Source organism: Nicotiana tomentosiformis, chromosome 8 (genome assembly GCF_000390325.3).
Source record: "Nicotiana tomentosiformis chromosome 8, ASM39032v3, whole genome shotgun sequence".
Classification (NCBI taxonomy): Eukaryota; Viridiplantae; Streptophyta; class Magnoliopsida; order Solanales; family Solanaceae; genus Nicotiana; species Nicotiana tomentosiformis.
In genome coordinates, this window is record NC_090819.1 from 42,791,487 (window position 1) to 42,815,060 (window position 23,574).

A 23,574-nucleotide genomic window follows, 5' to 3' on the forward strand; every position below is an offset into this window, starting at 1 on the left:
TAGAAATTGGGACAGAAAGGATTAGACCAAACAATATCTGTGTGCGCGCTTTTGATGGTGTCAAGCGAGATATGATAGGGGAAATCGATTTGATTTTAACCATTGGCCCTGTGGACTTTGAAGTGATGTTCCAGGTTCTGGACATGGATACTTCATATAATTTTCTCCTAGGAAGACCATGGATCCATGCCGCAGGAGCTGTGCCCTCTACTCTCCACCAAATAGTCAAGTTTGAACATGAAAACCAAGAAATTGTCATCCACGGGGAGGACGAACAATCCATTTACAGGGACCCGTTAGTCCCATGTCTCGAGGCTAGAGAAGGAAGTGAGCACATTGTCTATCAAGCCTTTGAAATTGTGGTCGCCGACTAGTGCGAAGAAGGGACCCCTTTTCCTCAACCCTGCTTATCAAATGCATCAATCATGGTTGCTAGTGAAATGATCAAACATGGGTACAAGCATGGGAAAGGGCTCAGGGTATCCCTACAAGGCGTCACATAGCCCATCACTTTGACTGCCAATGAGAAGTTCTTTGGCATAGGTTTCCAAGCTACCAATGCCGACAATAATGGGCCGATGAGTGTAAGAAAAATGGATCGGTCTTGCCCTAGCCAGTCCTGTATATCGCCAAGTCATTAGTTAAGCCAAAGTATGTAGAAGAAGAAGAAGAAGAAGAAGAGGCCTTCACGGCCGAAGAGATTTAGGACATTTGTGAGGCAATGAAACAAATGATGTATGAGGTTCACATGGCCCAACCGGGGGAAGGCACAAGCACTGCCGAGGTGAAGTACATGGGGACAAATGCTAAGCTTCACAATTGGAAGGCTACTCCGTTCCCTGTCAGGCGGGAATCCCGGCAGTCCAGTCTTGCCATCCTTTCTGCATTCCGAGTTATTTCAGGGGGTAACTCGAATGTTTTTATTTTTGTTGTCTTTTAATTCCAATGTAAACCCTCCTATCTTCAATTCAATGAAATGAAATCAGTATTTCATCGTCTATAGATCTCTTTTTTCTTTATATCTGATTTTGCTATTTTCTTATCTTTTCCTTTTCAGTTATAATAATGCAAACTTAAATAACATGACATGCTTGCGGACTTTATGCCCAGATCCTAAAACGTTGTCTAACTGTGAAATAATGAATCAAGAATCGGAATATGATAAAGATGAGGCTTTTAGGGAAATAAATCGAGAATTGGAACAATTTGAGAATAAGCCTAAGCCAAACTTAAATGAAACCGAGCCAGTTAATTTGGGCAGTTCAGAAGAGATCAGAGAAACCATGATAAGCATTCACGCTGAGGAAAGAACTAGAGATGCATTGGTCTAACTTTTGTTTGAATTCAAAGATGTGCTTGCATGGTACTACGATGATATGCCCGGACTAAGGGTCGATTTAGTGGTACATAAGTTGCCAACTTATCCCGGCTGTCCACCTGTCCAACAAAAGCAGAGAAAGTTCAAAAAAGACATCACTGATACGATCAAAGAAGAAGTCGCCAAACAATTGAAAGCTGGTGTGATCCGAGTAGTCCGATACACCACGTGGTTGGCTAATGTGGTTCCAGTGCCAAAAAAATACAAGAAAACCCGACTGTGTGTTGACTATAGGGATTTGAACAAAGCAAGCCCCAAGGACAACTTTCCGTTACCAAACATCCACATTCTTGTCGACAATTGTGCCAAACATGAGATACAGTCTTTTGTGGATTGTTACGCTCGGTATCACCAAGTTCTGATGGATGAAGAAGACGCAGAAAAGACAGCTTTCACCATATCGTGGGGCACTTACTGTTACAGGGTCATGCCGTTCAGTCTGAAAAATGGCGGGGCAACTTACATGAGAGCTATGACTGCTATCTTCCATGACATGATGCACCAAGAAATTGAGGTGTATGTGGATGATGTGATCATTAAATCCAGAACATAAGAAGACAATGTGCGAGATCTGAGAAAATTCTTTGAGCGTCTGCGCAGGTATGATTTGAAATTGAACCCAGCTAAATGCGCATTCGGAGTTCCATTTGGGAAACTTCTGGGGTTTATAGTCAGTCGGAGGGGTATTGAGTTAGATCCAGCAAAGATAAAATCTATTCGGGATTTACCACCACCAAAAACCAAGAAAGAGGTCATGAGTCTGCTAGGAATGCTGAATTACATCAATAGATTCATCGCTCAGCTTACTACCACATGGGAGCCCATATTTAAGTTGCTAAAAAAAGACGCGGTGATCAAATGGACGGATGAGTGTCAAGAAGCTTTTGATAAAATCAAAGAATATCTGTCAAATCTGCCCGTATTGGTTCTGCCTGAGCCTTGAAGACCTTTGTTCTTATACTTGATAGTCCAGGAAAATTCTTTCGGCTGTGTCCTCGGGCAACATGATGTGACCGGGAAGAGAGAGCAAGCCATATACTACTTGAGCAAGAAGTTTACCGGTTATGAAGCCAAGTACATTTTGTTGGAAAGAACTTGTTGCGCCCTAACTTGGGTCGCTCAGAAGCTCAGAAGTTCAGACATTATCTGTTGGCCTACACCACATATCTCACAACCAGAATGGATCCTCCGAAGTACGTATTCCAAAAACCAATGTCTACGGGAAGATTAGCAAAATGGCAAATCCTGCTCACTGAGTTCGACATTGTTTATGTCACCCACACGGCGATGAAAGCCCAAGCCTTGGCCAATCATCTAACTGATAATCTAGTTGATAATGAATACCAACCCCTGAGCACTTATTTCCCATACGAGGAAGTAAATTCAGTTGAAGTAATTCCAGAGGAGACCAATGCTTGGAAAATGTTCTTTGATGGAGCTGTAAAGGCAAAAGGTGTCGGGATTGGGGCAATTTTGATTTCTCCCACCGGTCAGCACTATCCGGTCACAGCCCGGTTTCAGTTCTTCTGTACAAATAACACTGTTGAGTATGAAGCTTGCATTATGGGCATGAACATGGCAGTTGATCTGGATGTGGAAGAATTACTAATCATGGGAGATTCTGATTTGATCATTCGGCAAGCCCAAGGTGAATGGGAAACTCGAGACATCAACCTTATCCCATACAGGCAACATGTGAAAGATCTTAGCAAACGGTTCAAGTCCGTTGAATTCAGGTATATTCCTCAATTCCACAATGAGTTAGCTGATGCACTAGCTACCTTGGCGGCAATACTGCCATATCCGGGCAATGTCCATATTGACCCGTTAGAGATCCAAATTCAAGAAAGACATGGTTATTGCAATGCAGTTGAAATAGAACCAGATGTTCAGCCATGGTATAACGATATCAAAAGGTTTTTGAAAACAAAGGAATATCCCGAGCAGGCCAGTGGAGACCAAAAGAGAACCATTAGAAGGTTGGCCGGCAGTTTCTTCTTAAGCGGAGAAGTTTTGTACAAAAGAACCCCAGAACTGAATCTTTTGAGGTGTGTAGATGCCAAAGAAGTTGAAAAGATCATGAACAAAGTGCATTCGGGGGTATGCGGGCCCCACATGAACGGATATGTACTTGCAAAGAAAATCCTGCGGGCAGGTTATTACTGGATGACCATGGAAAAGGATTGCTTCCGTTTTGTCCGGAAGTTCCATAAATGTCAGATACACGGTGACGTGATTCATGCACCGCCTTCATAGTTACATCCTATGTCAGCACCATGGCCGTTCGTTGCTTGGGGCATGGATTTCATTAGGCCAATCGAGCCAAAAGCTTGAAATGGGCACAAATTCATCTTGGTTGCCATTGATTATTTCACAAAGTGGGTCAAAGTCGTCACTAAGAAAGCAATGGTGGACTTCGTGCATTCCAACATCATTTGTCATTTTGGTATTCCAAAAACTATCATTACAGACAATGCTACAAATCTGAACAGTCACTTGATGAGGGAGATAGGGAGGTATGCGAACAGTTTAAAATTACGCATCGTAATTATACCCCCTACCGACCCAAAGCCAATGGCGCCATTGAAGCGGCAAAACAAGAACATCAAAAAGATCCTCAGGAAAATGATTCAAAGTTCTAGACAGTGGCATGAGAAGTTGCCTTTTGCATTATTAGGATATCGCACAACCGTGTGCCCATCAGTTGGGGCCACGCCTTACTTATTGATTTATGGCACTGAAGTGGTAATACCCGCAGAAGTTGAAATTCCCTCTCTTCGAATCATTGATGAAGCTGAGATCGAGGATGCTGAATGGGTCAAGACCCGGCTGGAACAATTAACTATGATTGATGAAAAGCGGATGGCCGCAGTTTGTCACGGGCAGTTGTACCAACAAAGAATGGCCCGCGCCTACAACAAGAAAGTGCGGCCTAGAAACTTTGAAGTGGGGCAACTCGTTCTAAGGCGTATTCTCCTGCATCTTGAGGAAGCAAAAGGAAAGTTTGCTCCAAATTGGAAAGGTCCGTACATTTTAAGAAAACTGTTGCCGAAAGGGGCATTGTACTTGGGAGACATTGAAGGAAATGACCCCGAAATAGCTGTCAATGCGGATGTGGTCAAAAGGTATTATGTTTAACCCTTTTCGCAGTTTTAATACTCTCCGATTGGGATGATGAAGGCTTTCATCCTCGCTACCCAAACACTACCAACCCTTGCAAACCCTTTGAGCCGATTCTCTTTTCTTTGATTACCCTCTTTGGAACTTGAAAGCCATGTAAAAACAAAATGATGAAAAAAATGAAAAGAAAAGCAAAACAAAAGAAAAATCAAAAACAAAGTTCCTTGAACTACGTTCGACTTGATTTCGAAAGGATACGTAGGCAGCCTCTTTCTGGGGTTCAGTCACACCAAAATAAAAATCCATATTTCCCCAAAGTTGAAACTGGGGTAGTAGTTATAACGGTTCGGCGATGGTTCCGCAAGAAAGGTTCCGAAGTTGTAACCCGATCCAAAACCTTTTACCCAAATCCTTTTTAAGTCCTTCTGATCAATCAGCGAGAATGTTACTTGGATCTGTTGCCACCAAATGAGAGAAATAAAATGAGAGTCCTATCGGTGAAAACCCTCACAGGCACCATAAGGCGATGGTAAGCATAGAAATTGAAAATGATAGAGTCTTGTTAGTGAAAACTCGCAAAGAGCACCATAACGCTATGGTAAGCAGAGAAATTGAAAATGAGAGAGTCTTGTTAGTGAAAACTCGCAAAGAGCACTATATGGCGACGGTGAGAAGAGAAATGGGAGAGGTCAGTTGGTAAAAACCCGCAAAGGGCGCCACTGATCGAAAAGAGGATCCTCACAACCATCGACATCAACACAGTCCTAGGCAAGGTTTCTCGATTTCGAGGCAAAAGTTATGATGAATTTCTGAAAGCTGGACAGTTTACACAGATCAGGCATCCAGTCCAAGAGGCATGTCATGTTCATTGAAGTCCACATGCATTCCAGATAAGTCCTTCTTCATTTTCCCCGAAAGGGATACCTCTCATCCAAATCCATTTGTCCGTTTCATTATTTGCCTTTCTATGAATCACTTTCGGTCTAATTTTGTTCTGAAACTAAGACAAAGAAAGGACGACAAGATTGATTTACAGGGCTTTTGTCTGATATAAGCTAATATTAAAAAGGCACCCAGCCTCGGCAAGGGCATCATGTCGACTCCGACTGGCCATGGTGGCCGATGTTTCGAAACCAAAAACTCTTGAAAAGAAAGGAAATCAAAGTCAAATGCCCACAAAGGCAAAATAAAGTTGAAAGGTTAAGTCCCACGTGACTAACCGTCATGGCAAAGTCTGGAAAAGCCAGAGGTTCTCCAGGGTCAGAAATACAATCGGTATTCAGGAAATAACCAGTTGCAAGTTGAAATTATCGTCAAAGAAGCCGGGCCGAGATCAAGTGACTGAAACAATCAAGGCCACAAAACCAACCACTGTTTCAAATTGACAATTTGTTCTTTTTTTGAAAAACAGAAAACAGGTGCAATCCCAAGGCAACCTTGCAAGAAGCAGGTGCAACAAAAAAGAAATTGCAAAAGGGCTAGAAACAGCTTTGCAGCAACAACCCAAAAAAGGAAGTCTCCTCCAAAATTATTTCCCGCATTTACTCATTCTCTGAAAAAAAAGAAAGAAGAAATGATGATGAAAACGATGAAAAAAAAAGGAGAGAGAAAACAAAGAAATTTCAAAATCATGGCAGTGTAGGGTCTCCAATCCCTAGTTGCATTTTCCAACATAGGGTCTCCACTCCCTAGTTGATGCCAGCGTAGGGTCTCCACTCCCTAGTTGATGCCAATATAACATGATGCCAACATAGGGTCTTCACTCCCTAGTTGATGCCAGCATAGGGTCACCACTCTCTAGTTGATGCCAGCGTAGGGTCTCCATTCCCTAGTTGATGCCAACATAAATTGATGCCAACATAGGGTCACCACTCCCTAGTTGATGCCAACATAGGGTCTTCACTCCCTAGTTGATGCCAATATAACTTGATGCCAATATAGGGTCACCACTCCCTAGTTGATGATTTTCCAACATAGAGTCTCTACTCCCTAGTTGATGCCAGCATAGGGTCACCACTCCCTAGTTGATGCCAGCGTAGGGACTCCACTCCCTAGTTGATGCCAACATAACTTGATGCCAACATAGAGTCACCACTCCCTAGTTGATGCCAACATAGGGTCTCCACTCCCTAGTTAATGCCAGCATAGGGTCTCCAATCCCTAGTTGATGCCAGCGTAGGGTCTCCACTCCCTAGTTGATGCCAACATAACTTGATGCCAACATAGGGTCACCAATCCCTAGTTGATGATTTTTCAACATATGGTCTCCACTCCCTAGTTGATGCCAGCATAGGGTCTCCACTCCCTAGTTGATGCCAGCATAGGGTTTCTACTCCCTAGTTGATGATGTTCCAACATAGGGTCTTCACTCCCTAGTTGATGTCAGCATAGGGTCTCCACTCCCTAGTTGATGCCAGCATAGGGTCTCCACTCCCTAGTTGATGATTTTCTAACATAGGGTATCCACTCCCTAGTTGAATTTATTTTAGACATAAGGTCTCCACTCCTTAGTCACTTTTCCAACATAGGGTCTCCAATCCCTAGTTGATTTTATTTTAGACATTGGGTCACTACTCTCTAGTCCCTTTTTTCCTCCGGATACACCATTCCCGCCTTTTTTATTGCTTTCAATAATGAAGTAGTATATAGTTTTGTTACAATAACTCACGAAATTTTCCTAGTGAAAACTGGGGCAGAAAAATTTTGTTCGTTTGTTTTGATTCCTAAGCAGGTTATACCTCCAGGCACAGGGTTCGAGACGACCAAAAGAAGAAGTCTCAATCCAGAAAAAAAAAGAAGAAAAAGAAAAGAGGTGAACCCGAAGTGCAGAAGCAGAGAAAAAATGTGGACTCCTCAAGATATGATTGAAGTCACAAGCTTTGCATGTCCCATCTTGATCTGAAAGAGCTAAAGAAGAATGAACTAGCACCTGCAGCTAGCAAGTATCAAGGGTCAAATCAAAAGCCTGCATGAAGAACCATTCAAGACTCAAGATCAAACTTCAGAAGACCTATAGATAGGAATCTTGTAACTCATAGCTGATAGGCTTGTTTAGTTCTTTTAGATTTTGATGTAATAACAGGGCCACAGACCGGAGACTCGACGGAACCTCACTCGACTCTCCAATTCATCATTCAATCATTCTCTGAACTATACGTGGCCTGATTCCTTTATAGCCAAGGATATGTAGGCAGCTCAGATACCAGGGCTCGGTCACAATCTTTTATCCATCTTTATCTCATTTGAAAAAGTGTCGGGTCAGAAATCAATTACGTCGCTTACTTGTTTCTTTGCTCAATAACACTCCGTTTTTTCAAGCAAAGAGGGGCAGCTGTAAGCACGTAATTTTTGACCCGCACATTCGAATTATCTTTAATAGTCTTAGTATTTTTAGAATATTTATTTAAGTTTATTTCTATAGGGTTTCACTTTATTATTAATTTTAATTCTAGTTTTAAAGCACAAAAAATTGGAAAATACAAAAATAGTTTCATATAGTTTACCTTAATTAATTAGAATTAATTTTATATTTAATAGTATATTTTAAATTATTAAGTTTCTTATTTGTTGGACTTTAAGAGTTAGAAGTCCAAAACCTTAGCCCAAAACCCCAAAGCCATTTGAGCCCAACTCCCTCAATCCCATACTCACTCCCTATTTTGATATTAGACCTAATCCCTAAAACCAGAGGAGCACTCCGAACCTAGATCCTCCTCCTCCTGTTTTGAGACATCATCAGCGCCTCCCCCCCCCCCCCCCAGATCTTCATCATTCTTTCCCTCAAAATTAAAGATACATACACACAAAAACATAGAAAAGGAGACAGTCGCCTCCCCTCAAAAGCCCCCTCTCTCGTTTTCTGTCTCACCTCATCGCTGGCGAGCTCAGCCAAAAACCGGCGATGGCTACTGCTCCTCCTCCTCCGACGTCTTCCCCATTCTTTGTTACTGCTGCGACGGAAGGTGGCGGATCTGGCCGGAAATCCGAATTTAAAAGCTATGGAGTTTCAATTAAGGTTTCATGCGTCGTTGAATTGAGGTTGTCGTCGAGGTACCCGGTTCGAGCTTTCCATTTAGTTGGTGGTTCGGGTAGTGTTTGAGTTATATCGGTACTCTCTTCCTCGATGTATTCAGAGAAATTCAATATTTAAACAAATTTCAAAGCTTCTGTTCATTTAAAGCTCCGGTGGCGGTCCGATTTGTAGCTGTATACGTAAGAAACCATGTGGTCTGTTGCTCATTTTAAGTTAACATACTCATTCATGGGGATTCATTTTAACCAGAAAAGTTTCATTCTCGAGGTCCGCTCTTCTTTTCGCTTACTGTTATTTTAGTTCATTTTTCTTGTCGTTTATTTGTTCTGTGTTTTAAAGCTTGGTTGTTTTGTTGTCTTGATTAAAACATGTATGTTTGGATTTGTAGTTTGTCGATTTTGTGAGCATATAGCGTTGGTCTATTGTTATTAAATTTGTTCTTGAAAGTTGAATGAAAAATCAATGAAACAATAGTGTTAAGCTCATTGGGGCCATGGATTTTAATTTGAATTAATAAGAGTTGGGTTTGGAACTGACTAATGGATAGTGGCGTGGTTTGATATAACTAATGATTAGGCCAGTGGTTAATCTTGTAAATTTGGTGGGCTTTGTGGATTTACTAAGGTCCTGCATCATAACGTTTGAGTTCATATAACAAAATTTGGGGTTTAAGGTATTTTAACATAATAGGCCACATGGCAATGGGTTGAGAGTGGACCGTTCAGTAGCCTTGAAACATAATATTTGGTCTTTTTGGGCTTCAGTTGTAGGGCTATAGAGTATTGATACATGATGGCCTATTTACTCCTCTAACTAATTTACTTCATTTTCCACAACTATCCCATAACCCATGGCCTTTGCAATAACCACAGAACTAATTTAGGAAAATAATTCTTAATAATACGTTAAAGTGCTTTAGGTGCAATTTTTATTAATCTATCGTGATTATGTATACGTTCGCGTGATATAATTATGATTTTCCAAAATTAAAACCGAAGTACGCATTCGACTTTGGCCAATCAATCTTTAATAATAAATAAAGTGTTATTAATTGTGTACACGTATGCGTGACATGATTTTTAGCACCCCAAATAAGGCGGATTTACACACATGTATTCCGTTTAAAAGATTAATTCCATAAAATACCATAATCAAAAGCGATAAAAGGTAAAAGTGCATAGGTTTTAAAATGAGTAGTTAAATAAATAAATTAAGACATGTATGATTAAAAGCGACCGTGCTAAAACTACGGAATCCGGGAATGCCTAACACCGGGTTAACAGAATTCCTTACCCGGTCTTCTGGTTTCGCAGACTTTAAAACGGAGTCAAATTTCCTCGATTTGGGATTTGAAATAAACCGCTGACTTGGGACATCATAAATTATTCCAAGTGGCGACTCTGAAATTGAAATAAATAATCCCATTTCGATTAATGTCACTTTAATTGGAAAAACTCCTGTATCCCCTCGGAAAAAAAGAGGTGTGACACCCAGCATAAACGGGTAAGTAAAAACAGTTAAGTACCCCTCAACGTGGGTAGTAATATCATCTTCGGGCCGGAGGACTACTACATCCTTGCCTTCCCATTTGTAGTCTTCTCGGACCACGAGAAGGACATCTTTAGTAATGGAGCATATATATCTGCATGCTCCATCGCCCCAGTCCTGTTTGGATAATTGACTCTCGACTTTGAAGTCGTCCATGATTGAGCAACCCTCGAGTATACAGCTTTTCATGGGAGGCTCGGGGGTAGTCACCTCGGGAGCGGCCACCTTGGGAACAGCCGCCTCGTAAGCAGCCACCTCGACATTCATGCCCGGGCGGGAAGATGAGGAGGCAGCCTATTGGAGAACTGATTTGGAAGTTTTAGCCATTTCTATCTGATAAAGTTTGAAAATTTAAAGAAAAAGTATGAAGGTTTGAAGGAACAAGTTTGAAGGCTGAACAACAGAGTATGGAGATTTCAAGAAACTCTAGGTAAGAGCCTAAGAACAGTTATGAAGATTTGAAGATTAAAGATGAAGATATGAAGGTTTGAAAGAAGTTGATGATAGCTAGAAACTTCGAAGGTTGAAACTTGATCGGAATGTGGAAAAAGAACAAAGGGTGGAAGCTTTTATAGGGGAAGTATGTGACCCTTCGCATTTGGAGGCAACCAGCCAGAGGTTGACATGTTTCCGAAGTTAGAACGACATCACTGATGGGACGTTTCGACTTCTTCATCGTTTCGGTTGTAACGTAAGAGGGAAGGAACCAGAGAACATCTCTCGTTTCTCATCATTTCGGCAAATTTATTCTCTAAGAGATGAGGGGACTATCTGTATACGGGTAAAACAGGGTCTAATGAGCACCCTAATTTCCCGGTGGGGAAAATGTAGCAAGGACATAACTACATGGAATCGGAATCGAAGCTAGGAATCTCTCGTGCAAAGGCCCGAACAAATCGCTTACCACCGAAGATATCGAGATCACGCCCCCATGGATCCGGTTCAAGCTCCAAGACCTCGGAAAAGCATTACCAGATGGTTGCACACGACTAATGAAGGGCCGTGATATCCGCACCCAACCGGATATCACGGCGCGGATCTCAGCCCGTATCGGTAACAGATCAATGATTATTGAAAAAGAGGATTTTTACGTTTCTTAGAATTGTACTATGGATAAAACTCTCATACTATATAAAAGAGATGATTTTTATTCAATGAGAACACTATAACACATATACCAAGGACACCTAATTTCATTTTTACTACTCTCTAGCTACAGCAAAGTTGTTACTTTACTGTTTGTCATTCATTTTCTATTAGCTGTGAACCGAGGGTCCGATCGAGGGCGAAACCATTGTCCAACCCAAGTTCAAGTTGTGCAATAGCATTGCAACTAGTTTGATTATTTATTTTATCTTTAGTGTGCTTATTTAACGTCATTGATCACTTGTATTGAATTAATCTACATATCCTTAAAACTACATATAAATTCAATTGTTATCTATTTTTAAGGGTAAACAAAGTTTGAGGAAATTTTTACCCGACCCTATTTTAATTAAATAGACTTAAGGGACCATTTTTGAAGGGAAATTCTGATATTTTAAGAGAGAGGGGGGACGAACTAGAGAGATAAGGAGGATCCCCAACACATTCCACTTCAGTTCCTTTCTCAAGCCTTGGAGGATTCACAAGGAAAGCTTGCAAAATTGTCTACTAAAGAGGTAAGGTTCTAGCCCTACCTTTCAATTTCGAAAATGGGCAGGGAATAGGTAATGGGAAAAGTGGTTCTTGAGAATAGGAGTTGGTTAATTATGCATGCATGTGCCAATGAAGGTGGTAGGGAGGTTGTAGAACATATATGGGTGACCTATTGAAGTGGGTGACGAGCTCGAAATATACATTTAAATTATGCTCGCTAGTCGAATATAGTATAATATAATATCGTACCCACATGGATTGGATTTAAACATTGTTTTCGTAGTTTCTAGTTAATTTGGTAACCAAGAAAATCAACACTTTAGATTTATATGATTTCTAACTAAAATTAACTAAGAGTCTAAAGCTATTGACTAATGACAATCAAAACAAATATAAGCAAGAAAGTTATCAATGGGAGAAAATAAAGGTTGATAGGATAGGTGCAAGATAATTGTTTGGGATCTGGCTCTAGATAATTCAATTCTAATGTTTAAGTGAGTCTCTCGAATTCACTCAATTATTGGTTCAAACGTTCAGCAAAAACTTCTCTCTCGATTAAGTCATAACCTCACTAGATGAAACAATTTAAGCACATGAAGATATGCAAGAATGCGTAGTGGATTTGTGTTTAGGAGAATCTCTCTCGATTATCCTCCTAACTAGGTTTAATCAATGATTCAAATAGCCTTTTTTAATTACTAAGAAGAATTAATGAACTCAACCGACAATATAATGCAAAGATATCACAAGTTATGCCTCTCTCGATTACATGAACAAGTGAATATAGATGAAAGAATTCATATCATCCAAAACGATTCAATGCATAAAACTAGAGTTATAATCCACAAACAATCATCAATACACCAAATCCATCAAACCCTAAAGGGAACTACTCCATAGATATGGAGCAATTCATCACAAATATGTTTAAAGTAAAGGAAAACATAAAATGATCCAAACTCGGGTCTTGAGTGAGGATTGAATGATGAACTTCTTGTGCTTTTTCTTCTCCAACTCCTCCTTAGCCTCCTTAGGTCTCCAATATGTCAAAAAGTCCAGAAAATAATATTTTTCCATGTATTTATACCAAGTAGGGTTGGGCCCATGCGCCGCGGCAGCGGACTTTTCTCAGAGTACGAAATTTTCTTGCGTTTTGACGTCCAGACTTGGTCCTCGACCCCTGAACACGATACCGGCTTAATCCATTGGGCTTTTACTCAGACTTCAAATCTCCAAATCGCTCGAATTCATTCCATAACATCTACATAGCTCGGAATCACTCCTATAAGGCATGAAACACACAATAAGTGCAAAACACTATCAATTAAAGCTCAAACATGAATAAAGTGCGTGAATTAGAGTGCAATAAGAGACCAAAACACGAGATTATAGCCTACCATCAGTGGGGATTGATTGTGGGGTGAAGGAACATTACCATATGACCCTATAGTCGAATTTGCATACCTAGTGCTTGATGAGATGCTTAAATGAGCTGAACCCAAAAACCTATTCCTAATTATGGTTCAATTTTTTCATGTATTTAATAAATTAAAGTCACTAGGATTTTCGGAACATTGTAGTAGTTTAAGGAAAGCTCAAGAGAGGTATGTTGGCTAAACTTCTTTCGTAGAATCGAATTCCATGCTGTCCTCGTATGTTTCAAGCGTGGTTGTCTCAAGTTCTTACTCTCTCATGATCCGGGTCATTCCTAATATATGCAGTTATTCCAAATAAGCGTTGTGTCGAAGATTGTATGCCCAAAATGTGTTTCAATTGCTTTTATCGTGTTATTCTCTCCTTGGGGAATGTATTCAAGTATGGTTATGTATCAAAATGTTATGACTTCAATTCATGTATCAAATGCAAGGTTTATAATTCCTTATTCTTTGAATGAAAACTCAATGTGTTTAAGACTTCTATTGCTCATATACATACTTAAAATCTTGATTACGAATGATCTTATTGTTGATAATCCATGATGATGCTTGAAATGAAAGGAGTGAGTATGAAATATAAAATACGGCTGACGTGCCAAGAACAAAATTACACTTGTGTCCGATAGTGCCAATGAAATGAAAAGTCTATGTGAAAGATTTTGAAATAAGCTTCAACTCCTTTATAAATAAATATTTGGGAGTATCGTTAGTCTTCTAGGAAGGGTAGGTTGAAACAACCTAACCCCAAAACTACATGTGTCGGTGTAGGAGTGATTGAGGTAAATCCCCGAACCGATGTGTTGAGATTATTCCCCTTAATTAGGATAAGATTGATGTGTTGATATTATTCACCTTAATTGGGATGAGATGATTGCTAGAGGAATGTGATGTCAACCCACACGGTATTGTGGTGAGACGGCTTAGCCGATTGGGCCTATATCGGATGCCATGTCGTACACATGGTAGTGTTATGATTGGATTTCTTGGGTGAGACGGCTTAGCCGATCGGACCGAGAGCAGACTCCATGCTAAAAGCACGGTGTTGTATCGGTACTAATGATCTCCCAACTTTAAAATATTGATATTCTCTTGAAACGTTATCTTTCTCTTAACTTGATGCTCTAATATTTTTTGAGGCTCTCATTGATTCCATGTTTCTTTCTCCTTGTACTGTTACTCGATTATTTGAGAGGGTGTTTAGTCTTATATACTAGTACTATTCGAGATGTAATAACACACCTTTTGCCAGGGGCGCTGCATCTTTAATGGATGCATGTGGTTCCACAGCAGGCGGCATCGATCAGTGATAGCGGTACACCCTCTTCTCAGCTGACTTGGTGAGCCCCACTTCATATCGGGATCTTGTATATTTTGTTTCTTATGGATAGTGTTGTGATTTAAGCCGGTGTCTTATTTCCAGAACAATCATATTAGTCTTTTCTATAAATTAGAGGATCTGTAGACATAGTGTGGGTTGTACCTTGATTTGGAATGTCAAACTAGAAATGTTGTATATGTATCACATGTTTCCACTTCTAGACTAAGAATGTGTAATGTATTTTGGCAATTGAAAATGAAGTAACTAATGGTAATGAAATTGGTGTTGTTCATGAAATCCTCTCATTGTGTAATGAATGGTATACATCTTCACTTTATACATGTGTAAGGTCGGGTAGAAGGCATCAAGTAGGCTTTCTTGACTGGGATATCTTGGTTGAGCATCGGTCGAGCTCTCCAAGGTCGGGGCATGACACTTTTCATTTAGAACAAGCCTCCAAACCAGTCGAATCAATGAAATTGGAAAGAAAATGCTCTCTAAAAATTGCCTCTTTGTAGTCTAGGGTTAAATATTAATGTATATTCAGCTAAGTCTTGATTTTCACAATTTGTATCCAGCTGCAGATGTCTCAATGTGAACTCTTGTTCGTAGTTACAAGTAAATCGCAAAAGTGAACTACTTATCGCAAATGCAATAAGTGCCGCATCCATGCAGTTATTGCAAATGTGACATTTCCTTCGCATTTGTGAAGGTCTCCTCCATCGCAAATGCGAAGCTTCTATATGATGTGCAGTGTCACAAAGGTGACACAACAGTCACAAATTCAATGATCCCCTATATCACAAAACCGGCTCTAACTTAGCAAATGCGAAGTGCCTTGTCCAGACCCCTCCTAAATGCGAGTTGGTACCTCGCAATTGCGAGATCTTCAAGCAAGAAAAACTAGCTGAAGCATCAACTATTCAACACCTTGCACAACCTATCTGAAACTCACCTGATCCCTTTGGGCTACAATACGAATACTAACACATGTGTAATAATATCATACAAACTCGCTCGCTATCTCAAATCATTAAAATAACATCAAACATCAAGAATCGATCATCAAAACTCAAGATTTTCAAATTAAAACACATTTTCCTAATTTTTCACATATTGCGCTGAAACTACCTAGGGTCACCCGGGACCGCAACCAAACACGCGTACAAGTCCAAAATGGAATACGAATCTATTGGAATTATCAAAACACCAATCTGAAGTCGTTATAAAAAATGTTGACCGTGGTCAACTCAAGTCATTTTTAAAGCCAACAATCATATTGAGGGATTGAAAAAATAATTAATAAATATTGGTTCCCGGTTGGACTTGATTTGACTAAGTGAGGGATTGAAAATAATTAAATAATTATGTGTACCTAAATGAATAGTAAAAATAATTAAATACTATAATGACCCGACTTGTCGTTTTGGGCTCTAGCATGTTATTTGGCGATTTGAGACATTTAGTAGCTTCACATTATATATTATGACTTGTACGTGTAGTCGGTTTTGATTTTTAAAAAGTTCGAAGTTGATTAGGAAGAATAATCTCAATTCGAAAGCTTTAAGTTGGGATAGTTGACCAAGGTTAGACTTTTGAGGAAATAAACTTCAAATCGGAATTTTAAAGGTTCCTATAGGATCGTATGGTGATTTCATACTTGGGAGTATATTCGAATTGAGTATCGGATTGTCCGGGAGTGTTTCAGCGCTCATTATCGGAACTTTGCATTTTGAAAGTTTTGAAATTTGCTAAGATTAACTTGGAGTAGACTTTGGTGTTATCGAACTCTGAGTGGTTTTTAGAGACCTTGGAAAGGTTCAGTTAGTTGATTAGAACTTGTGTGTGAAGTTTGGTCGTAATCCGGGATCTCTAAGTGTGATTTGGACGCGTTCGACGAGGTTTGAAGCTTTGGAAGTTAAGAAAAGGATTTCGATCATCGATTCTTAGTTTTGATGTTATTTGTGGAGTTTTGAGCCTTTGGATAAGGTTGGATAAGGCATTAGGAGTAGTTTGTAAGATTGGAGGGGTTCCGAGTGCCTCGGTTGTGTTTCGGGGTTGGTTTCTGACCATGTCAGTGTGTTTTGCCTATGGTTGTTGCTGGTGCTGGTGTCACTCTTCGCGAACACTTTGGGAAGCACGCATTCATGATGAAGGATTTGGGTTTGAGGCCATGTGTCCACCTTCACGTTGGGCGAGCCGCGTGCGTGGAGGCTGGTGCAGTGGTACTTCGTGTTCGCAATAGTCAGGTTGCGTTCGCGAAGAAGAAGAAGAAGTTTGGACTGGATGTTGGCCTTCGTGTTTGCGAAAGACCGGTCATGTTCGCATTGAGCAGGACAGGTAAGGCATAGCGTTTGCGGATCCTATATCGCGTTCACGGAGAGGATTTTATTTTAGCAGAAGATTTTAACTTCGCTATCGCAAGTCGTCTTCCGCGATCGCAAAGAGGAACTATTGGGCAGTGTATAACAATGCAAATCAGGACTTGGCTCATTTTTATCTTAGTCCTTCCATTAGAGCCGAATTTGAAGGGGAATTTTCATCTATCACAAGGTAAGTGATTCCTACTCATTGTGAGCTAAATACATGGATTATATATGGATTTAAACATGAAAAATTGTAAAATTGTGGGATTTTGAAAGTAAACCTATAAATGATTTTTTTGAGTTTTGACCACGAAATTAGACATGGAATTGAAAATAAATTATATAATTGAGTTCGTGGTGTTATGGGTGGTATTTATCTTCGAAAAGTTACAGAATCCGGGTGTGTGAGCCTGGGGATTGACTTCTTTGACTTTTCGTGTAGAGTTGGGAATTGTTTCTAATTGTTAAATTACAAGTCCTTGAGTATATTTTGATTCGTTTGCACGTTCTTTTGACTAGTTTCGGAACGTTTGGCATTGGTTTGAGGTAATAGAGAGGCATTGGAGAACTATCGGATTTTGGAGCGAGGTAAGTCTCCTTTCTAACCTTGTGAGGGAGAATTTACCCAGTAGGTTCTATATTTGTTATGTACTACGTATTATGGGTGCTACACACGTATGAGGTGACGAGTGTCCATGGTATGCTAGAATTCCTGAGTATGTCTGGGTAGACTTAGACTCACGCCATGTTTTAATTGTATTAATTGAGTTATTGTTTCTTGTTTGCATGCCTTAATTATTATTTTTAGTTTGTGACTGGACTTGTTTAGAGTATCAAACCTTGCTATTATAGATACTTGACGAGCTACTAAATTTGTCGCGAAAAGTATACTTCCTTTTACATATTTATCCAGTGTCGTGCGTATTCATCCAAAAGTTTCTTGAATTTCATAACTCACATGTATTTTTTTGAGTGGGGTCAGTGACCCATCAAAGTTTCATATTCTTATGGGATCGGCCTAAACGCCTCAGCAGTATTCTTTTTGGATCGAGCCATTCGCCTCGGCTGTATTATGTAACACACTCTTATGGGATTGAGTCGTTCGCCTCTGCAATATTATGTAACACACTCTTATGCAGTCAAGCCATTCGCCTCGACAGTATTTTGTAACACACTCTTATGGGATTGGGCATTCTCCTTGGCAGTATCATGTAATATATTCTTATGGGATTGGATTGTATGCCACGGTAAGATATTGTACCACCACTCTTATGTGATCGGGACATTCACCTTGGTAGAATCGTGCACATTATTCGATAAGGAGTCAGCGTACTTATGACTCTTTCTAACTTGGGATGTGAAATTTTATTCGGTATTGATCATTATATATTCCATGCGAGATAGTATTCGGCATTTGAGGATTTTGTATTTACTCTTCTATTGAGGATCATGTTATACATATACACCTGCTTCGTTGCTTTTACTTGCTATGCTTCATACCTGTCTACTTTCACTGTACTTGATAATTGGACCACTCGTAAGTGTGTCGATGTCGACTCACTCTTATTACTTCTTCGATGTTAGGCTAGATACTTACTAGCTACGCGTTGATTTACATACTCATACAACACTTTTGCACTAATTGTTTAGGTAATGAGATAGGTACATTTGGTGGTCACACTGGCACGTAAGCGCAACTACTGAGGAGTCTTTGTGGTAAGATGCATTCCATGTTACTATCTGCAGCACACGGGAGTCCCTTTCCTATTCATTATTGCATTCTGTCTAATTTCTATTCTAGATAATTGTTGTAGTAGTATTATATGTTCTAGTAGATGCTCATTCGATTATCACACCCGGTTTTAGGAACTTAGACCATTAATCTTGGATGTATTTCTATTATGGCATTCAACATTGCATTTTGATCATATTCTAATTTTCATTAAAATGTTAGTATTTTCAATAAAAATAGAGCAATTTTGCTTAATTATTTCATCATTATTTTATATGTGTTAAGAACTGCTAATTATCGTGTTGATTAAATTGTTGGCTTGCTTAACAACAATATTGGGCGCCATCATGATCTATAGTGGGAATTGGGTCATGACAGCTTGGTATCAGAGCACTAGGTTCACTTATGTCTCACAAGTCATGAGAAAGTGTAGTAGAGTCTTGCGGATCGGTACAGAGACGTCTATACTTATCTTTGAGAGGCTACAGGACTGTAGGAGAACTTCCCTTTCTGGATTCCTTGTCCTATGATTTGATTTTTTTGAAGCTTATGTCTTCAGTTCCTTCCTACTCATTAGAGAACTATGTTGAGCACTTGATATCAGTTGGGAATCAAGGAGTCGTGGTGGTGATACAGGTCTGATGCAGGATATTTTTCCCTACATTATGAGAGCATAATACTATCGTTGCCTCATGGAAGGGAGTTCGATCATTTTAGCCAGTGTTGGTGTTGCCTATGGTTTCGGTTCTATACACGGTACATTGCGATATTTATCGCGTTGTTATCACACAATGTTGGTGTGAACGGAGGGTGTTTACTTTTGTGTTGCGGCAGTGAATGCTTCAGGAAGAGGATTATTAGGTTCGTGATTGGAAGATCCGGTATTTAATTCCAGCGCAGGAGAGGCAACTAGGCTATGGATGTTCAAGCTTTGGTTGATGGAGTAGCGAGATTTGATATCTCCAAACTTGGTGGAATTTTTGTTTGTGTTGTAGTGTCATTGATCTTGTTGGAACGCATTACGTCTCGTCAGTAGGATGGTCTTCATTTGTTTGCCTTTGGGGGTATGGTGTTGCGAAGTGGTACCTATGAAGTGGTTATCGAAGATGATGGTGTGTTGCGATTCTAGGGTCGAATCAGTGTTTCCAGTGTTGATGGTTCGAGAGAGATAATCCTTGAGGTGGATTTTATACATAGGAAGTTCGAATGTGACAAAAAGAGTTTGCTTGAAATGTAGAGAAATGTGAGTGTTTGATTATCGTTTTGGGATGCAATATGGCTTCAAGTTTTAAATGTATTGTTGGACCTTCAGTTAATGTTAATGGAATGAATGGATTCTTACGGCTGGCAGATGAGTGTGGACCTAGGAGAATTAACTGATTTCATAGTGGATGTAACTATAGCAATATCATTGGGGGATGTTGATACGAGATTACATAGGTGGGGGCTATTTCCTATGAGAAGGTTAGGGGTTGCATGATTTCTGATGAAGTTCCTATAAAGAGCTCTACTTTATATCCAATGGAAGGCATGTACTGCAATGTGGGTTTGGATCGCCTGAGGAAGATGGAGAGACTGTCATGAAGTTAAGTGTGCATTAGGGCTAATAATTCGGGTTGTGCTATGATTTGTGCAACAATAACTTATGAGAAATTCAGTTGGGTAACAGTGTGGGATCATGGTAACTAAGAAGGAGAAGTCATTGTAAGTTCTTAGTTTATGTGATTGTGGCTAAAAGTCAAGTGAGTGAGCCTACCATTGGTGATTGGGCCACGAGGTCATATGTCTTTTGCAATTTCTGGATTTCAATACATTGGTGGGTTAGTTATGACCGGGGAAGAGAACATCAGGGGTAATTCGAGCAAGGAATCTGATGGATGTGTTCTACATTTTTCATTATCGATTCATGTGTGCTCTTTAGAGTATTCATCTGCTAACGAAGCACTAGTTGTTGCTAATATGATCAAGACTCTCAATAATGGTTCTAGTAGGTTCGAGATTTAAGGTGTGGTTCCTAAGGATTTTTGGGTTTGATGTGTGGCTGAGGATTGGGTTTTGCAACAGAGTGTGAAAGATGCTCGGAGTATTTCTATTGTAAGGCCCCGTAAAATTTTTACTAAAAATCGAAATTTATGTGATGCCGAAATAGGCATAGAGGTTAATAGTAGTAGAAGAAAATATTGGGCAGAAGTAGGCATTTCTAGGGCCTATTCTTCGACAGCAGAACCACTCTGCGGACCGCAGAATGGTCGCAGAGTGGGTCAGATTTCTCGGTCATTTTGATGTCAAATTTCGCGGCCATTATGCGACCGCACAACCATTTCGCGGGCCGCATTCTTGTCGCATATTCCGCTTTGGGATTTTTCGGAGGGAGGTATGCGACCACAGAACCATTCTGAGGTGCATTATGCGACCACAGAATAGGTCGGTGGGCCGCATAGTGACCGCAGACCGGGTCACTCACGCCCAATTTTGGAGGCCAAATTATACGGCCGATATGCTGACCGCATATCAATTATGAAATTGCATATGCGATCGCAGAACGTGTTCCAGAGCTTTATTTTTGGGGTTTTTAAACCCGACCCTATTCCATTAAAACACCTACCTTGGGCCATTTTAAACTTATTTTTTGATAATTTTAGAGTGAGAGGGAGGGTCCTATAGGGAGAAAGTGATCTTCATTAAATTGCTCTTCAATTCTCACATAAAACCCTGAAGATTATCAAGAGAGGCACCTAGGTCTTCTTCCTAAGAGGTAAGATTCTATCACCCAAACTATTAATTTCAAAATGTAACTAGAATGGGCCATTAATAAGGTAATTCATGTGGATGAGAGTGCTTACCTTGCATGCATGTGTTCCTAAGTAATATGGGGAGGTTGTGAGTTAAAGATAGAAAAGAATGGGGTGTGGGATGGTGGAGTCTTTCATAAAAAGGGCCATGAAACCTTAATACACACATAGTGTTTGATAGAATGCTCAAGTAAAAGGGCCATGAAATAGATTTGATACACACATAGTCTTTCATAAAAGGGCCATGAAATCTAAAATAGATTGAAGTTGCTAATATTCCGGAACGTCTTAGAGTTTTAAAAGGCTCAATTGAGGTATGTTGGCTAAACCCCTCTTCATAGAATTGAAACCCACGGTATTCATGCAATCGACGTAAGTCCCAAATTGAACGTCTTAGAAATTGCTATCCCGTATGTTCTGACATTGCAAATATATGTGTAATATGTATTCCCATGCTTTTATCAAGTTATCTCGTCATCTGAGGAAATGTTCAAGACTTTGAATATGTGCTAATATGCCTAGACTTCAAGTCAAATTCGATTAAGGACTGTTAGGCCAAATTGTGTGAAAAGCCTCTATGTGCCTTGAATTATAAATTGCTCATATGTGAAATCAAGAGTCTTGAATGAAAACCGTGTTGTTATTGATGATAACAATAATGTTGGATAGTGGAAAAGAACTTGAATTATGAAATAAGGCCACTTGTGCCAATGTGCTTAAAAGATGGGAAAGAAATATGAAGCAAGATGATCGATTGAAATGGTTTATGTCTCAAATGAGATGGCTTAGCCGATCAGGCCGAGATCAGACTCTGTGTAATAACACGGTGGCATTGTGAATGAAATAGTGAATACGGTTGATGTCTCAAATGAGATGGCTTAGCCGATCGGGCCGAGATCGGACTCCGTGTAAGAACACGATGGTATTGTGGACTGTGGTATATTGGCACTAAAATCCATTCAACCTAATAATGCGGGAGTTGACTTAAAAATCTATGTGATCCTTGACTGTTTTCCTTGTATTATTATTCATTCTATTGAGAAGGTGTTTAGCTATACATACTAGTACTATTCGACAGTACTAACGTCCCTTTTGCCGGGGGCACTGTATCTTTAAATGGATGTAGGTGGTTCCATAGCAGACAATGTTGATCATAGATAGGTTCTGCATCTTCTTCTCAGCGAACTCGGTGAGCCCCATTTCATTCCGGGGTCATGCAATATATCTTTTGTTTATATTGTTGTACTTTTTGAGGTATAGCCGGGGCCTTGTTGCCGACACCTTCTTTACACTCTTTTGTATGTTTAGAGGCTCCATAGACACTATATGGGTTGTATATGGGTGTTGGGAATGTTAAACAAGTTATGTTGTGTTCGATCACTTATTCCACTCAGACTATAAGAGTATGTGTATTTTTAGACTTAAAGGCGAAATAGCTAATGAAACGGTTTAATATTGTATGTATAAACTTCCCACTGTTTAATTAATAAAATCATGTCTTTTCTTTTCTTGATCATGGGTGAGTGGGGTAGAAAGTATTTAACAGGCTTGCTCGACCGGGTTCACTCGGTTGAGCGCCGGTCGCGCTTCCTGAGATTAGGGTATGACATCTATATTATTACCAGGAGTGCTATCTAGTGTTAGAGAGATGGATGGAATAGTGTTGGATTCGTAGAAGGTCTCATAGAAATGCGCGTATCAATTGGAGGTACTATTTATTGCACGAGAGGGTACAAAAAGGCTTATGGGTATTGAGACGACATGATCTTGTGATTTGGGGTCACTCGGGATGAGTGTTAATTTTTAATCCATTGTGTGCTAGGAAGAGAAGTGCTATTTTGAAATAAAGTCAAGAGGAAATCTGAAGAAGCTGGGTCAGTTTAGTAGTGGCTTAGATCAGCGTGGTAAGGGACATGACCGGTTCCTTCGGTATGTTGAGACTATGTAGGTGTTATGGCAAGAACTTGCCCGCTTGGTAGTCTGCACGATTTGGTTAATTTAGAAGACTCATTTTTAATGGTTGGGTCATGAGCAAACGGGTCCCAAAGAGTTATGATGGTTTTGGCCATGACTTGATGTGTGTGTCTTATGTGGTTATGGGAAGTCAGTTGCGTGTTATGATTTTTCTCCTGAAATGAGTTTAGGGAAAGGGGTTTCTAACCGAAGGAGTGCTCATTCTACTTGTCGTTCAAGAGTTGTCATGAAATTCATTT

At 40.0% G+C, this 23,574-nt stretch overlaps 2 protein-coding genes and 1 long non-coding RNA gene across 3 annotated transcripts; all 3 read left to right on the plus strand.

The window, feature by feature from the left end:
• Window positions 1–2,557: 2,557 nt before the first annotated feature.
• Window positions 2,558–3,634, plus strand: LOC138897384 (uncharacterized). The gene has a single exon (XM_070183349.1). The coding sequence runs from the start codon at window positions 2,558–2,560 to the stop codon at window positions 3,632–3,634; it is 1,077 nt and encodes a 358-aa protein (XP_070039450.1).
• Window positions 3,635–3,952: 318 nt separating this feature from the next.
• Window positions 3,953–6,054, plus strand: LOC117277420 (uncharacterized). The gene is made up of 2 exons (XM_070183350.1): window positions 3,953–4,503; window positions 5,910–6,054. Exons 1-2 carry the CDS (start codon window positions 3,953–3,955, stop codon window positions 6,052–6,054), a joined length of 696 nt encoding a protein of 231 aa, XP_070039451.1.
• Window positions 6,055–8,307: 2,253 nt separating this feature from the next.
• On the plus strand, window positions 8,308–14,768 carry LOC108945634 (uncharacterized). The gene is made up of 2 exons (XR_001969823.3): window positions 8,308–8,798; window positions 14,403–14,768. It is a non-coding gene; the product is annotated as an uncharacterized lncRNA (long non-coding RNA).
• Window positions 14,769–23,574: the final 8,806 nt, after the last annotated feature.

Bases quoted from the DNA above. Each gene is read 5' to 3' on its own strand.
- LOC138897384 (XM_070183349.1), top strand. From the start codon at position 2,558: ATGGATCCTCCGAAGTACGTATTCCAAAAACCAATGTCTACGGGAAGA.
- LOC117277420 (XM_070183350.1), top strand. From the start codon at position 3,953: ATGGCGCCATTGAAGCGGCAAAACAAGAACATCAAAAAGATCCTCAGG. The intron at 4,504-5,909 runs GTATTATGTTTA...TTTGAAAAACAG, and splicing joins AATGCGGATGTGGTCAAAAG to AAAACAGGTGCAATCCCAAG.